Source organism: Aegilops tauschii, chromosome 7 (assembly GCF_002575655.3).
Source record: "Aegilops tauschii subsp. strangulata cultivar AL8/78 chromosome 7, Aet v6.0, whole genome shotgun sequence".
NCBI classification, from domain to species: Eukaryota; Viridiplantae; Streptophyta; class Magnoliopsida; order Poales; family Poaceae; genus Aegilops; species Aegilops tauschii.
In genome coordinates this window covers 476,418,600-476,435,000 of record NC_053041.3, presented here as the reverse complement: position 1 = coordinate 476,435,000, position 16,401 = coordinate 476,418,600, and the positions used below count along the sequence as shown (strand labels likewise).

General features: G+C 58.0%; 2 protein-coding genes across 2 annotated transcripts; both read left to right on the top strand.

The window, feature by feature from the left end:
- The first annotated feature begins 11,115 nt into the window (after positions 1–11,115).
- On the top strand, positions 11,116–11,493 carry LOC141027287 (uncharacterized). Its single transcript, XM_073504278.1, has one exon. It carries the CDS (start codon positions 11,116–11,118, stop codon positions 11,491–11,493), a length of 378 nt encoding a protein of 125 aa, XP_073360379.1.
- A 1,085-nt stretch (positions 11,494–12,578) lies between these two features.
- On the top strand, positions 12,579–12,995 carry LOC141027286 (uncharacterized). The gene has a single exon (XM_073504277.1). It carries the CDS (start codon positions 12,579–12,581, stop codon positions 12,993–12,995), a length of 417 nt encoding a protein of 138 aa, XP_073360378.1.
- Positions 12,996–16,401: the final 3,406 nt, after the last annotated feature.

Sequence of the window (16,401 nt, the reverse complement as noted above, 5' to 3'; positions counted from 1 at the left end):
TGTCCACCAACGAAGCTGACAACGATTACTGGCCGCGGGCTCTCAATCAGCGGGCTAGAGAATGCTGGTATATCGCGGACGCCAGCTATGACATCGAGCTCTTCGACAGCGACAGCCTGTTGCGGGCTATGTCACGGTTAAGTGACCCACCCCCAACCCCTTGGGTTCAACCGCCATCGATCTCATCCATGGCCATGTCGTTGATCTCCTCTGGCTCACTGTCAAGAATTTGCCATCCTACATCGCCATGGAGCCCCTTTTGTCATTTCTGAAGGACACGTTCTACGATTCTGGCATGGGATTCTCATCTGCCAAGTCAGACCTCATTGACAGCGACCACGAGGAGGGCACCCTCTCTGGCTCTTCCAATTGGAAAGAGTCCATCTGCGACATCAGGGAGGGCACCCTGTATACATGCTCTTCCAAGGGAAATGAGCCCATCTGCGACAACATGGAGTGCACCTAGAGTCCATGCTCTTCCCGTGGGAATGAGCCAATCTGTGACAAGTTAAGAAACCAATGCTTTGTTTTGCCGTGCCTCTTCACACGGGGGAACCCATGATTTGCTTTGTCGAGCTCCTTTTGTAGTGTAGTGAGAATATGTCCAGTTTTAATTGCTATATTTGGTTGTTTGCAGTATGCCTTGTTTTTTAAGTTATTCACAATGTGGTGCTCTATATGTGCAACTATTTACTTGAAGTACAATTTCATCAATACCAGTTTCAACAATACCAATAGGAATGACTATATTTGCTTGTTGTTAAGCCTGTTATGGCTAGTATCTGCCTCTTTTAACATTTTTTGGTTGTTCGGTTATTTGTAGTTAGCATATGTCCAGTTTCAGTTGCTATTTTTGGTTGTTCGTAGTATGCCTTGTTTATTTTAGTTATTCAGAAAGTGGTGCTCTATATGTGCAACTATGTACTGTGTAGTACAATTTCATCAATACTGGTTTCAACAATATCAATAGGAATGACTGTATTTGGTTGCTGCTAAGCCTGTTATAGCTAGTATATGCCTCTTTTAATGTTTTTTGGTTGTTCGGTTGTTTGTAGTTAGTATATGTCCAATTTCAGTTGCTATCTTTGGTTGCTTGTAGTATGCCTTGTTTATTCAGTTATTCATAAAGTGATGCTCTATATGTGCAACTATTTACTATGCAGTACAATTTCATCAATACGGGATTCAACAATACCAATAGGAATAACTATATCTCGTTGCTGCTAAGCCTGTTGTAGCGAGCATATGCCTCTTTTAACGTTTTTATGTTGTTCGGTTGTTTGTAGTTAGCATATGTCCAGTTTCAATTGCTATCTTTGGTTGTTTGTAGTATGCCTTGTTTATTTCGGTTAATCACAAAGTGATGCTCTATATGTGCAAGTATGAACTGTGCAATTCAATTTCATCAATACCGGTATCAACACTACCAATATGAATGACTATATTTGGTTGTTGTTAAGCCTGTTGCAGCGAGCATATGCCTCTTTTGATGGTTTTTGATTGTTTAGTTGTTTGTAGTTAGCATATGTCCAGTTTCAATTGAGTTCATAGTATACCTTGTTTATTTCAGTTATTCACAATGCGATGTTCTATATGTGCAAGTATGAACTATGCAGTTCAATTTCATCAACACTAGTTTCAACAATACCACTATGAATTACTACATTTGGTTGCTGTTAAGCCTATTCACTACAGGAATCAGGCATTTTGCCGTCAGCCATGGCGGACGGCAAAGGCTTGCCTGGCGGACGGCAAAGGCCTTTGCCGCCCGCCAGCAGACGGCAACAGGTCCTGTTGAATAAGCTACGGCAAAGGGCTCTTTGCTGTTTGCTTGCGGACGGCAAAGATGAAATGGTCTTTGCCGTCCGCCAATAGACGACAAAGAGCCTGGACGACACATGTCGGGGGGATGAACCCCAGGCAGGCAACGGAACCCGGATCCTTTTCAAAAACGACGGGGCCAGCAATGCCCCTCAAGCCAGCCCACGCTTGGCCGGGTCGCTCGACCCGGTCAAGCCCCTCGACCCGGCCGCACTCCTCAACTCGGCCCCAACAACCAGCTCAAGACAGCCGAGCCCGGCACACCAAGGCTTCCCCAACAAGCCAGCTCCACCCTAGACGTCTTCTCCAACCCGGCCGCGGGTCACCTCCCGTCCCATCCCAGCCATACGATGGGACGAGTCTCCACCTACCGATGACCTAGGCAACAGTACCCCACCCATGCCTCAGGTCAGCCGGGGCGTGGCAACAGTGCCCCACCTACCCGCTGACCAGGGCCGGCGTGCAACAGTGCAATCATCGTCACCAATGACGCCAGCAAGCGGCGACCTGACGGAGCGCCACTGTAGCCAACTCAACCCGGCCACTCCCTGATGGTCGACGAGACGGCCAACAGTGCCCCTGTACCCAGCGGGCCCCGCGCCCGGAGAACCCGGCGAGCCCCGACCCCCCGGCGGGTCCCAGCACCGGCTTCCCGGACAATGACAACCCAGCCCCGCGTGTAACGCCCACGATGCGGCTATATCTCCCACGTGTCGAGGCACGACTTAGAGGCATAACCGCATTGTGGTTTTGTCGCAAGAAGGGTCATCTTCACACAATCCCATGTAATGAACAAGAATGGGATAAAGAGTTGGCTTACAATCGCCACTTCACACAATACATAAATAAAACATACATCATTCGGAGATACACACATAGGTCCGACTACGGAACCAAAAGAAAAGAAGACAACCCAACTGCTAGATCCCTGATCGTCCCAACTGGGCACCACTACTGATCAATATGAAAAGAAACAACAGAACGAACAAGATCTTCATCGAGCTCCCATTTGAGCTCAGTTGCATCACCTGCACTGGTATCATCGGCACCTGCAACTGTTTTGGAAGTATCTGTGAGTCACGAGGACTCAGCAATCTCACACCCGCGAGATCAAGACTATTTAAACTCAAAGGAAAGGATGGGGTAATGAGGTGGAGCTGCAGCAAGCACTAGCATATATGGTGGCTAACATACGCAAATGAGAGCGAGAAGAGAAGCAACGGAACGGTCGTGAACTAGCAATGATCAAGAAGTGATCCTGAACTCCTACTTACGTCAAACATAACCCAGAAACCGTGTTCACTTCCCGGACTCCGCCGAGAAGAGACCATCACGGCTACACACGCGGTTGATGCGTTTTAATTAAGGTCAAGTGTCAAGTTCTCTACAACCGGATATTAACAAATTCCCATCTGCCTCATAACCGCGGGCACGGCTTTCGAAAGATAATACCCTGCAGGGGTGTCCCAACTTAGCCCATCATAAGCTCTCACGGTCAACGAAGGATAAACCTTCTCCCGGAAAGACCCGATCAGTCTCGGAATCCCGGTTTACAAGACATTTCGACAATGGTAAAACAAGACCAGCAAAGCCGCCCGAATGTGCCGACAAATCCCGATAGGAGCTGCACATATCTCGTTCTCAGGGCACACCGGATTGTCCAAGCTTCCGGTAGGCCAGCCCAGAGTTGCCCCTGGTGGCCACCGGCGACTGACGGGTTGGACCAACACTCAGAGGAGCACTGGCCCGGGGGTTTAAAATAAAGATGACCCTTGAGTCTGCAGAACCCAAGGGAAAAAGGCTTAGGTAGGCAAATGGTAAAACCAAGGTTGGGCCTTGCTGGAGGAGTTTTATTCAAAGCGAACTGTCAAGGGGGTCCCATAAATCACCCGACCGCGTAAGGAACGCAAAATCAAGGAACATAACACCGGTATGACGGAAACTAGGGCGGCAAGAGTGGAACAAAACACCAGGCATAAGGCCGAGCCTTCCACCCTTTACCAAATATATAGATGCATTAATAATATAAGAGATATTGTGATATCCCAACATAAACATAAACCAACATGGAGCAATCTTCATCTTCACCTGCAGCTAGCAACGCTATAAGAGGGGCTGAGAAAAGCGGTAACATAGCCAAACAATGGTTTGCTAGGAAGGGTGAAAAGGTTAGGGGCTGACATGGTAGTATGGGAGGCATGATATAGCAAGTGGTAGGTAGCGCAGCATGGCAAAAGAACGAGCAACTAGCAAAGCAAAGATAGAAGTGATTTCGAGGGGTGGTCATCTTGCCTGAGATCCCGCAAGGAAGAAGAACGAGTCCATGAAGAAGACAAACAGACGGAGTCGAACGAATCCTCACAACTCCGGAAAGAAACCGAAGCTAACGAGAGAAGCAACCCGGAAAGAAACAAACAACAAAGTAAACAACCATCACAGAAACATGGCATGATGCACAATCAAGTATGATGCATGTCCGGTTTAATGAGGCATGGTATGGCAAAGTGCAACAAACAACACTACAAATTAAGTGGAGCTCAATATGCAACGAGTTGCATATTGACAAAACACCACATTTAATTATTAATTCTCTCTCGTTTATGCACCCAACAATATTAAATGTTGTTAAACATGGAAAAAGGTGAAGCATATGGAAACTAACTATTTAGGCAATTTTAAATGAGGCCGGAAATAACAAACGACAATTCCGATAAATCCTCATGTCCATAATTTAGATTTGGTACTGTTCTGCCATAAACGCAATTTTAATATTGTTAAACAGCAACATGAAGTGCACCAAGTTAAACTAGGCATTTTTCTACCCCATTTACATATAAAGTTTATTAAAATCCGAGCTACGGTTAATTAGTTATGAATTAAATCATTTTAGCATGTTATTTGAGCAAATTTAATCAAACAACATTTAAAAAAATTAACATGGGTGAAAGTGGCATATTATTAAACTACACAAAATTCTAAGCATTTTACATATATAAATTATTTTAATCCGATGCATGGTTTGTGAGATATTAAATGCATGAACATGGAGGGTCAAACTGTAAATATGCAGTTTCTGGAAAATTAGACAAATTTGCAGCAGCGAAAAAAAAAACACTGCGGGCTTAATCTGGCTGGCCCACTGGTGCACAGGAGCGGCACTGGACGCTGCTCATCATGGGCTGAGGCCCGGTCGATGGAGGAGGCCCAAGAGGGGCGCGTGCAGGCCGGCTGGAGGGAAGGCCGAGGTGGGCGCTGGACCTTGGAGGCAGCAGGCCGGCTGCTGGGCCGCACGCATCTGGCCGATGCGGTCAACGCGACCACGAGCAGAGGAGGCAGGGGATCGAGGCTGGCGCACCTCCTTCGCCCGCTCGAAGCAGAGGCAAGGCCATGGCGCCGCAGGTGAAGGAAGCGGTGGGACTTCGGCGCGCAGGGAATCGAGCACGGAGGGCAACGCTACGGCGGATCCGGGGCACTAGTGCTCTTGCAAACAGCAGCAACGGGTGGAGCACCTCCTGTGTACCTGAAGAAAGAGAGGGAGAAGGATTTTTCAGAGAGGATGGAACAGAACGGAAAAGAAGAAAGAAGAGGGAAGGCGAGGGCAATGGCCACGCGACCTGGGGCCTGATGGAGCTCGCCGGCGGTGCGGGAGCCGAAGGGCGCCGGCGCAACGCTGATCTGGGGGAGGCAGGAGCAGGGCTAGCCGGCTGCTGCGGTGGTGCTCCTCGAGGTAGTCCCATGGCTGCCCTCCTACACGGGACAGAGAGAGAGCACTGAGAGAAGAGCGGGATAGGGGAAGAAGAAGGAAGAGCAGGGGCGTGGGGCTGGCCTGGAGCTGCTGCTGCTGTGGTGCTCGATGACAGCGGAAGGGCGGCTGCGCTCCGCTGGTTTGGACGCCGGTGACGTGACGACGGGCAAGGACGATGGGGAACGAGACTGGGCTCGGGCAGGAGAAGCCCTCCTGCTCGAGGGGCTTGGCCTTGGGCGCTAGTTGGATGGCTGCGGGTGCGGGTAGGAGGAACGTAGCTAGGCTGATTGGGGAAGGATCCCGAGGGGAATTTGGGTGGAGTGGCGGCGGAGGCGACGAGTGGATGGGACAAGGTCCCTAGGTTTTAGGGTTAGTCTATTTAAATAGGTAGGGGATTAGGGTAGGGATTAACTCGGTCCGTCCGATCGTAATCGGGCGGTCGAGAAAAATTGATAGGGAGTCCAAATAAGAAAACGGAGATGTTTTGTAGATGTTAGGGGATGATCCGGACCCAACGGTAACGAAAATCCGGTTCGGGTTCGGGACAAATTTCGGACGCGCGCGAGGGGGCGATGCACTATGTAAAGAGGGACTCCGGTTTAAGCAAGAGGGAAAACGAAGAACGAGGTTGGTCTCGGAAGGGTCAGCGGAAGCAAGGGGGGCGCGGCCACTACGAGGGGATGCAAGTTTTAAAACATGGCGGCAACGAAGTGCCGATGCAATGCAAATGATGCGATGACGAATGCAACAAACAAATAAAACACAGCTGACTCGCCAAACAAGGAAGGCAATCGGAGCGTCGGTCTCGGGGAGTCACACCGCGGCCTTGTAACATTACCCTTGTACTCATGGGGGTTGACCTACAAAACCCCCCAGGAGCCCTCATGCATAGGGGGAGAGACCATCGATCACTCACTCACTTACTCACACACACCTAGCAAGCAACACCCGAGGAGAGGGAGCACCCTAAGCCTTGGCCTGCCCTCCTTCCCCCATACAGCTCTGGAGCAACTATGTACTGTTACATATAAACCACACTCGACAGTACTAGGGGTGTTATCTCTCCGGAGAGCCCCGGACCTGGGTATGTCTTGCGTCCCGCGCTCGCTCATGCCGACCTTGCCTCTGGAGCCCACCAGTGCCCTCGAGCCTCCTCCACTCTTCTGCCATCCCTTGGCATCTGCCGTGCGCCCACCACGACAGTTGGCGCCCACCGTGGGGCGGCTCGAGGTCCTGGCTGGGAGCATGCTTCAGACGGGGCTCCTCTCTGACTCTAACGAGCTCGTCACGCTGGCGGGCGACGTCATCGACACACTCGCCGCCTCCTTCGCCACGCTCCGCATCTCCGACGCGCCTGCGGCCGACGAGGACCCCAGCGAGATACTTGACTTTTCCGACTCCCCCCTTTCCCTCGGCGGCGGCGCTCCCGCCGGGGCAATGGACCTCTGTGTGGAGGTCTTCGTCACCGACGCCGGCGCCGCTTCCTCTTCCAGCACGGCGAGAAAGGCCGCCGAAGCCAGGGCTGCAGCGGAGCGGGCCAGCCCGCCCAACCCGCTGCGCGCCATGATGCAGAGCCTTCGCGTCCCCATTGGCACCGACATCGACGCCTCCGACAACGCCGAGGCACGGAGTCGTCTCGACGAGGACCGCCAGCGCCTGCTGGACCTCACCGAGGCACTCACCGCCACGCAGCGCCGCCTCGACTCCGCTCAGTTGGAGCGCAACGCCGCCTACAGCTTCACACCGGACGCGCCCGAGCCAAGCCGGGTCGCCGACGTGCGATCCCGGGGGGGGGGGCAATCGGGCGCGCCTTCGGCGTCATCCCTCCCGTCTACGAGACTCCCGTGAAGAACATGCGTGCCGCCCAGGCGGACGCGGTCGGCCTGGATCAGCTCGCAGACGAAGAGCTGCAAGACCGCCTCAAAAGGGTGAACAACCTCCTCGCTGCGGCCAACGCATAGCAGGACCAGCTCAACTAGCTTGCCAAGCCGTCGGGATCCGGCTCGGCCCGCGTGGTCGGGCCTGGCGACCACCAGAACACGGCGTCTTCACCACCTGGCGAGGCACTTCGGCCGCACCCGAACCCGGCGCAACCCCGCCCCGACGACTGCCGGCGGCTTGGGCGACGAGCCGGTCTCGGAGGCCCGACGCCAACTCGATGCTCTACTCCAACCCAGCCAACGTCCAACTGCGGCCGACCTGGCCCCCCGCGGCGCGGTCACTGACCGGCTGGGCCCGCGCGCCATCGACGACACCGACGCCCGCCACCGCCTCGACCGGCTCGCCCTCTCCCAGGAACTGGAGGAGACAGGCCCCGTCGGGCCGGCGTGCTTTGGGCCACGCATCCGGGGTGAGCCCTTTACTAAAGGGTTCACGCTCCCCCGGGACACCCCCAAGTACAAAGGTACCGTGAAGCCGGAGGACTGGCTCACCGACTACACCACCGCCATCGGCATCGCCGGCAGTAACCATCGTCTCACCGTGCGCTACGCACCTCTCATGCTGCAGGGGTCGGCCCGCACCTGGTTGAACAGTCTGCTGGCGGGCAGCATCAACGCATGTGTCAACTTCGAGCAGGCCTTCGTGCGCAACTTCACCGGCACTTACAAACGACCGGCCGCCCCAGTCAGCTCACCATGTGCGTGCAGGGGCCGGCGGAGACCGGCCGCGAGTACCTCGCGCACTGGGCCGATCTCGGGAACAGCTGCGAGGGCGTCCACAAAGTCCAAGCGATCCAATACTTCGTCAACGGGTGCCGGGATGGCACCCTCCTCAAGCACAAGCCACTATGGCCGCACTCATGGTGATGGCGGACAAGTACGCCAATGTCGACTCCGCCATGAAGATCCAGGTGGCGCTGGACGAGGCCGGCAAAGCAAAGCCGGTTCTCCCCTCGAAGCCGGCCGACGAAGGAAGCCGGCAGCAGCACAACCAACAGAACAAAAAGCGCAAGGCCGATCAGGCGACCCAGCGCTACGATAACCGGCTCGTCGCGGCCGCTGATCAGGCACCCGCAACTGACCCGACTGCCAAGCCTCGGCAGACCGGCAAGACGACGCGGCAACCCACCATGAGTCGAGGACATGCTCGATGCCCCCTGCAAGCACCACAGCGGCGCAAGGCCTTCGACGCACACGCTTCGGCAGTGCGCCATCACCAAGCGCCTCCTGAGGGGCGACATCCCGCCTCCTCCGGCCCCGGCTTCAGGAGCGGGGCAGCCGCCTCCGCTGCCGCCACCGGCTGGCGGCGCATTGCGCGACGACCTCTACTCGGCCCAGAACGCGACCTATGTCTTCTTCACTAGCCTCGGCGACGACAAACGCAGCGAGCGCCTCCTTCGGCAGGAGGTGAACACCGTCATCCCGGCCAAGCCGGAATACATGCACTGGTCGGAGCGCCCGGTCACCTGGACTCGGGAGGGCCACCCGGCCATCATGCCGAACCCGGGTGGATACGCCCTCGTCCTCAACCCCACCATCGTTGCACCTCGGCGCACGTGCAAGTTCTCCCGGGTTCTGATCGACGGCGGCAGCAGCATCAACATCCTCTACCGCGACACCATGCCCAAGCTCGGCCTCGAGGCAAAAGACCTAGAGCCGACCTGGACGATCTTCCACGGCATCGTCCCCGGCCTCTCCTGCTCTCCAATCGGCCAGGTCCGGCTCGACATCCTGTTCGGCGACAGCGACCATTTCCGACGCGAGCTGCTCTAGTTCGAGGTGGTGGACCTGACCAGTGCGTACCACGCGTTGCTTGGCCGGCCTACGCTCGCCAAATTCATGGCGGTCCCCCACTACGCCTACCTGAAGATGAAGCTGCCGGGTCCGAAGGGCCTTATCACCATCACCGGCGACTACCGCAAGTCCATAGAGTGCGCCCAAGACCGCGCTAAGCTGGCCGAGTCGCTGGTCGTAGCCGAGGAGCGGCGCCAGCTCGACCGAATCGTCGCCTTGGCCCAAGAGGCGTCAGCCGCGCCGATCCCGGCCGAGGAGCCGGCCGACGAGGCCTCGTTCAAGCCCTCCAAGGAGACCAAGAAAGTGAAGCTGAACCCGGAACACCCCAGCTGCAGCAAGTACGTTGTCGTGGGCCCCCGCCTCAACAGCAGATAGGAAGGCAAGCTCGTCGACTTCCTCCGTGAGAATCGGGATATTTTCGCATGGACCCCAAAGGACATGCCGGGTATCCCGAGGAAGTACGCCGAGCACAAACTCCACGCACGCAAGGACGCCAAGCCTGTCCGTCAACCCCTGTGACATTTTTTCGAAGAGAGGATAAGAACCATTGGTGAAGACGTCGCCAAGCTCTTGGTGGCCGGCTTCATCATGGAAGTGTTTCACCCTGAGTGGCTGGCCAACGCAGTCCTCATCCTGAAGAAGAACAAGACCTGGCGCATGTGTATTGACTACACTAGCTTGAACAAGGCCTGCCCCAAGGATTCATTCGCCCTCCCGCGGATCGACCAAGTCACCGACTCCACTGCCGGGTGTGAGCTCCTGTCCTTCCTGGACGCTTACTCTAGCTATCACCAGATCAAGCTGGACCCGGCCGACGCCCTGAAGACGTTCATCATCATGCCCTTCGGGGCGTATTGCTACATCACCATGTCATTCAGCTTTAAGAACGCCGACGCCACCTTCCAGCCCTGCATGCAGAAATGCTTGCTGCCACAACTCAGCCGCAATATCCACGTCCATGTGGACGACATCATGGTGAAGACCAAGCAGCACCTCACGCTCCTCGATGACTTGAAGGAGACCTTCGCGAACCTGCGCGAATACAAGGTCAAACTCAACTTGGAAAAGTGCGTTTTCGGCATCCCGGCCGGAAAGCTACTCGGTTTCCTTGTCTCGGAGCACGGCATTGAGGCAAACCCGGAGAAGATCAAGGCCATCGAGCGCATGCGCAAGCCGGCTCGGCTCCGCGATGTCCAGAAGTTCACCGGCTGCTTGGCCTCGGTCAGCCGGTTTCTCAGCCGGCTGGGCGAGAGGGCCTTGCCCCTATATCAGCTGATGAAGAAGACGACGCCGTTCGAATGGAACGACCAGGCCGACGAGGCTTTTCGGGACCTCAAGCGCATGCTCTCCACCGCACCAGTTCTGGCTGCATCGGCCGAGAAGGATCCACTGTTGCTCTATATCCCCGCGACCTCGTGGTCGGTCAGCATGGTGATAGTGGTCGAGCCACCAGAGAAGGACAAGGTCTAAGCCATCCAGCGTCCCGTCTACTACCTGAGCGAGGTGCTCTCCGCCTCGAAGCAGAACTACCCGCACTACCAAAAGATGTGTTATGGCGTATACTTCACCGCCAAGAAATTGAAGCAGTACTTCCAAGAGCACGTTGTTACCGTGGTCAGCACGGCCCCTCTCGGCGAAATCTACGGGTGCCGGGATGCCTCTGGCCGAGTCGCCAAGTGGGCGCTCGAGCTAGCCGGCCACACCATCCTCTACGAACCCCGCACCACGATCAAGTCCCAAGCTCTGGCCGACTTCCTCGTCGACTGGACCGAGACCCAGTACCTGCCGCCGCTGCCAGACTCGACGCACTGGCGCATGCACTTCGACGGCTCAAAGATGCGTCTCGGCCTAGGGGCCGGCATTGTGCTGTCCTCCCCAAAGGGCGACCGGCTCAAATACGCGCTCCAGATCCACTTTGCCGCCTCCAACAACGTCGCCGAGGACGAAGCTCTCGTGCACGGCCTCCGGCTCGCCAAGCAGCTCGGCATCCGGCGCATCCTATGCTATGGCGACTTGAATCTGGTGGTGCAGCAGTGCTCCGGTGAGTGGGACGCCCACGACCCCATCATGGCAAGCTACCGCTTCCTTGTCCAGAAGCTGTCCGGATTCTTCCCGGGCTGCGAGTTCCTCCACGTCCCACGCGCGGAAAATGATGCGGCCGACACGCTCGCCAAGATTGCCTCGTCCCGGTAGTCCATCCCGTCCAACGTCTCCCTCCAGCACCTGCACAAGCCGACTATCAAGCCCTCTCCAGACTCCGAGTCAATCTACATCCCAGACGACCTGGCCGCGCCTCAACCCGTCCCGGGGACCTCTCAACCCAGCCCTGGGACTATCAAACCCGGCCCTGGGACTGTCGAACCCGGCCTTGGGATCGTCGAACCCGACCCTGGGACTGCTCAACCCGACCCGGGGGCTGCCGAACTCGGCTCAGGGGCCGCGGCCCTAGAACCCGTCGTGGTGGCCGTCTTCGCCCTGGTGACGGCACCGTCATGGGCCCTGCCCATCTCGGAGTTTCTGGAGAATGGGGTCCTCCCCATAGACGAGACCGCAGCCCGGCAAGTGCAGCGCCGGGCGTTCGCCTAGAGCATCATCAACAACGAGCTCACCAAGCGCAGCTCCATTGGCGTGTTCCAGTGCTGCGTCGAGAAAGATAAGGGAATTGAGATCCTCCTCGACATACACCAGGGCGAGTGCGGGCACCACACCGCCTCGCGGTCCCTGGTGGCCAAGGCTTTCCGCCATGGTTTCTACTGGCCCACGACCCTCCAAGACGGCGAGCCGCTCATCCTCAAGTGCGAGGGATGCCAACGCTTCAGCAAGCGCAACCACCAGCCGGCGTCGGCACTCCGGACCATCCCGATCGACTGGCCCTTCGCAGTCTGGGGACTCGACATGGTGGGGCCCTTCAAGACCGCCCGAGGCGGCATGACGCATCTGCTGTGGCGGTGGACAAGTTCACCAAATGGATCGAAGCGAAGCCAATCAAGAAACTGGGCGGACCGACGGCCGTCCGGTTCATCAAGGACATCGCAGTGCGCTATGGCATGCCGAATAGCATCATCACGGACAACGACACCAACTTCGCCAAGGGCGTGCTTGCGCAGTACTGCTCCGTCTCCGGCATCCGCCTTGACCTGGCTTCCGCTGCACACCCGCAGTCCAACGGCCAGGTCGAGCGGGCCAACGGACTCATCCTATCCGGCATCAAGCCGCTCATCCGTTCACCCGGCAGCTGGCTTGACGAGTTGCCGGCCGTCCTCTGGAGTCTCCGAACAATGCCAAAACGGTCGACCGGGTTTACCCCATTCTTCCTTGTCTATGGAGCAAAAGCCGTCATCCCGACCGACGTCGAGTTCGACTCGCCGTGCGTCACGATGTACACCGAAGTCGAAGCCAAGGAACCCCGCGAAGACGGCGTCGGCCTGCTCGAAGAAGCACGTCTCCTAGCGCTCAGCCGCTCAGCCATCTACCAGCAAGGCCTGAGGCACTATCACAGCAAGAAGATCAGGCCCCTCACTTTTTGGGAGGGAGACCTCGTCCTCCGACTCGTCCAAGAGCAGACCGTCCAACACAAGCCGTCCTCCCCATGGGAGGGCCCCTTCATCGTCAGCAAGGCCCTGTGTGATCGCAACGCCTACTACCTCATCGACACCCGCAAGTCAAACAAGTGCAAGAGAGACACCGCCGGCTAGGAAACAATCCGACCGTGGAACGCAGAACTCCTGCGCCTGTTTCACAGTTAGCCGTCTGCACGTATGTATCGCTACCTTTTGTAATCATCCAAAAACTATGGAGTCCCCAAACGACGCTCGGGGGCTGCCCTTCCCGACCAAGCTATTGTGTCTCTTGCATTTGTGCACTGTTTGCCTCTTTGTCAAACCTGGCCACCGGTCCGACTCGTTCGACCCGGGGGCTCGGGGGCTGGACGGCTTGGTCACTACCCATCGCCCTTCCTTAGCAGTTCCTGACGCACTGGGATCGCCGCGGCCTTCCACTTCGCCCTAAGCCACAGGACCGGCTTCGGCTGTCGGCTGGCAAGCGCGCAAGGCCAGAGCACTAGCCCGCCACAAACACTAAGCCAAGGGACGCCGGGTTACCCAACCCGGCCTCGCCACTTTAAGTTGCCGCACGACTGGCTCTCGTTAACCGGCTTCGCCGGATTGCCGCCAGCCGGCCCAGTGGGTGTTTCGCTCGCGCTCAACATTTCAACAGCTTAAGCACGGCACGCTCCTCTCAAAGGCCGAACTCCTTGTCATGGACCGGAGCCTCGGCCGTCAGACTCGCGGGGGGGGGGGGAGCCCGAGAGGGGAAAACCGCAAGAAAACGGCTCAAAGGACGAAAAAGCAAGAGTGCAAACATTCACGAAATTTATACATCACAAGTTCAAATTCAAACAGGCCCAAGGCCAGAATTCATTACACCCGGAAACCCCCAGTGGGTGGGTGGACCTGCTACCTAACAAAAACTTTCACTAAGTTGAAAACAGGCAGCCTCACGCATCTCCCTCGGCGGCCTCTGGACCCGCCGAGGTGCCGGTGTCCCCCTCCTCGGCGTCCGCGTCGTGGTAGACATCCGTCTCCTCAGAGCTGCCCTCCGGGTCGTCGAGAAGAAGGTCGTAGTCATTAGTGGGCACGACTCCGCCATCTTCCGCCCTTTCCGGCCGGAACTCGTTGTGGAAGGCGAACCCGACGATGTAGCTGGCCCGAGCAGCGATCCGGCCGGCCTCCGCGTGCAGCTGGCTCTCCGAGCCGGCTCGCTGGCCCATGAATGCATCCAGCGACAGGTCCGGATGCCAAGACATCGCGAACCTAAGCGCCATCTCGGCGCCAGCACGAGCGGCGGAAACGCGCCAGTCATGGAGCCGATTCGGCCCCGCCTCCAACCATCGCGCCAGCCGCGTGAAGCTGTTTGGCACGACGAAACCCGGCAAGAGGGCCGTCGTCATCGCCGCGTCGGCCTCAGAGAGCCGGCCCATCTGCTCGCTCAAAACTCGCAAACGGGCCTCCGCGGTGGTCACAATCTCCAGGAAGGTCCAGGCAACCCGCGGGTCAGTCCTAGAGCCGACGATCCCCTGCTCGTCGCGCTGAAAGCGGACCGCCTCCTCCGCCAGCTGGCGTGTCTCCGAGAAGGCCCCTGTCAAAAAGAAAAGCAAGTCGGAATAAAGTCACCAAGGGCAAGAAGCCGGGGTCCCAACCCAGCAAAAAACCCAAGGAAAGCACTTACTCGAGAAGGACTCTTCCAGGTTCTGTGCTTCGAGCAACGGACCGCGCCGCTCCCTGGCGATGGTGCGTTCGCGCTCCTGGAGCGTCTTCTCCAGATCGGCGACATTGGCAAGGGCCGCCTTCAGCTCGGCGTCCTTAACCTCGGCCGCCTTCGCGGCCTCCTCGCGGGCTGGGTTTCCCCCTGGCGGGTCTCCTCCGCCGCAGCCACCAGCCCCTTCAGACTCTCCACCTCGGCCTAGAGCTGATCCTTGTCGCCGACCATCTTGCCGCGTTGCTGGTCCGCCTCGGCAAGGGCCTGCTGCGCCTCCACAACCTTGGCTGCTTCCGCCTTGAGGCGCTCCACCTCGGCCTCAAGACGGCCCTTATCGCCCGCAAGCTGCTCCCGCAGCCGGCTGGCTTCATCAAGCGCCTGTCGGGCTCCCGTCGCCTCCGCCCTCGCCCTCGCCCTCACCACATCGTCCCCAAGGCGGCCGGCGTCGGCGATGAGCCGGTCGTAGTGGAAGCCGGCCCGAATCAGCCGGGTCCTCCAGGACAGCACCTCGGCTGAAGAAGAAAAATTCCGAAATGGAGTACTATTTTAAGATTCGACCCAACTGCTACGCAGTTGGCCCGAATCTCGGGGAGTACACCTAGTGGGTGCGCTAGCGTGCCCCCACTAAAAAAGAGCACGTAAAGAAAATACCTGCCGCGGCCCGAAGCTCCTCCTCCTTGGCGGTGAGCTGCTCCTTGAGCCGCTGGTGCGTCTCCAGGAGCCGGTTGAAGACGCTGACCCGATAGGAGTCCAGATGCTGCAGAAGGCAACAATCATCACAAGACAGCGATTTAAGATTCGACCCAACTGCTATGCAGTTGGCCCGAATCTCGGGGGCTAAACCCAGTGGGTGCGCTGGCGCGCCCCCACAAAGAAGAAAGCAAGGAAAACTTACGAGCACGGCGCGCTCCAGCTCCTGCGTCTGCTCCACCTCGGCCTGGGCAAAGCCCTGAATCCGGTCTGTCCGCCCTCACAGGCGCCGGGTCACGACGGCCATCGCCGCCTCCTCCTGGGTCAGAGGCCCGAAGAAGACCTCGCTGGTCCCGCTCCACGTCGGCTGCGACCCGACGGCCCGGCGACCCCCCGACCTGAGCACCAGGGCGTGCTCCCCGTTGGCCGCGTCCCCTGCGCCTGGCGCCCTCACCGACACCATCGCCGGTTCTGTGGCCGGAGCGGCCTGCGGCTCCACCACCAATGGCGCCTCGCTCGTCAGCGCCTGGGGAGTTTCCTCCGACGCCACCCGCGACGCCTCCTCCAAGACAGCGTCGCCGCCGCCTCCATCGGTACCCGTCCGCTCGACCACGTTGGTCCGCGGCGGGGTGTCGTCCCGAAAAACCACGACATCCCGGTCGAGGTCCATCACGCCCGCGCGCCGCCTTGGCCGCGCCTCCCGTCCAGCGACGGCACAAAGACGGCCGCCGCCGCTACCGTCCCTGCCGGCATCTCCGGCCACGCCAGCTCCTCGCGTGCCCACGGCCACGTCGCCACAGCATCGACCCAAGCCTAGGTCGATGCCGCCTCCAACTGAGCCTCGGCCCGGTTCCGGTCCCGCCAAGCCATACCTTCGGTGTTGGCCGGGTCCAGACCGAGATCCGGGTCCGCCCACTCCTCCTCCCCCGCCTCGTCCCGGTCGACGGCGTCAGACCGGCTCCTCCGGAATGCGGCACCCTCATTGGATGCCGCATCTGCCGCCACCAGCGCCAGCGAGATCGGCGACCTGAAACCCAAGGCAAGATAAATACGAGCCAAGCGGAGCCGATCGGCCACTCGGTTCACGTGAAAAAGAAACTCACCCCGGCACCACCGGAACGACGGGCCTCGCCACCCTCTCCTGCGGGGTGCCAC

What these genes read in the sequence shown, in the direction of transcription:
- LOC141027287 (XM_073504278.1), top strand. Translation starts at nt 11,116, where the DNA reads ATGCACTTCGACGGCTCAAAGATGCGTCTCGGCCTAGGGGCCGGCATT.
- LOC141027286 (XM_073504277.1), top strand. Translation starts at nt 12,579, where the DNA reads ATGCCAAAACGGTCGACCGGGTTTACCCCATTCTTCCTTGTCTATGGA.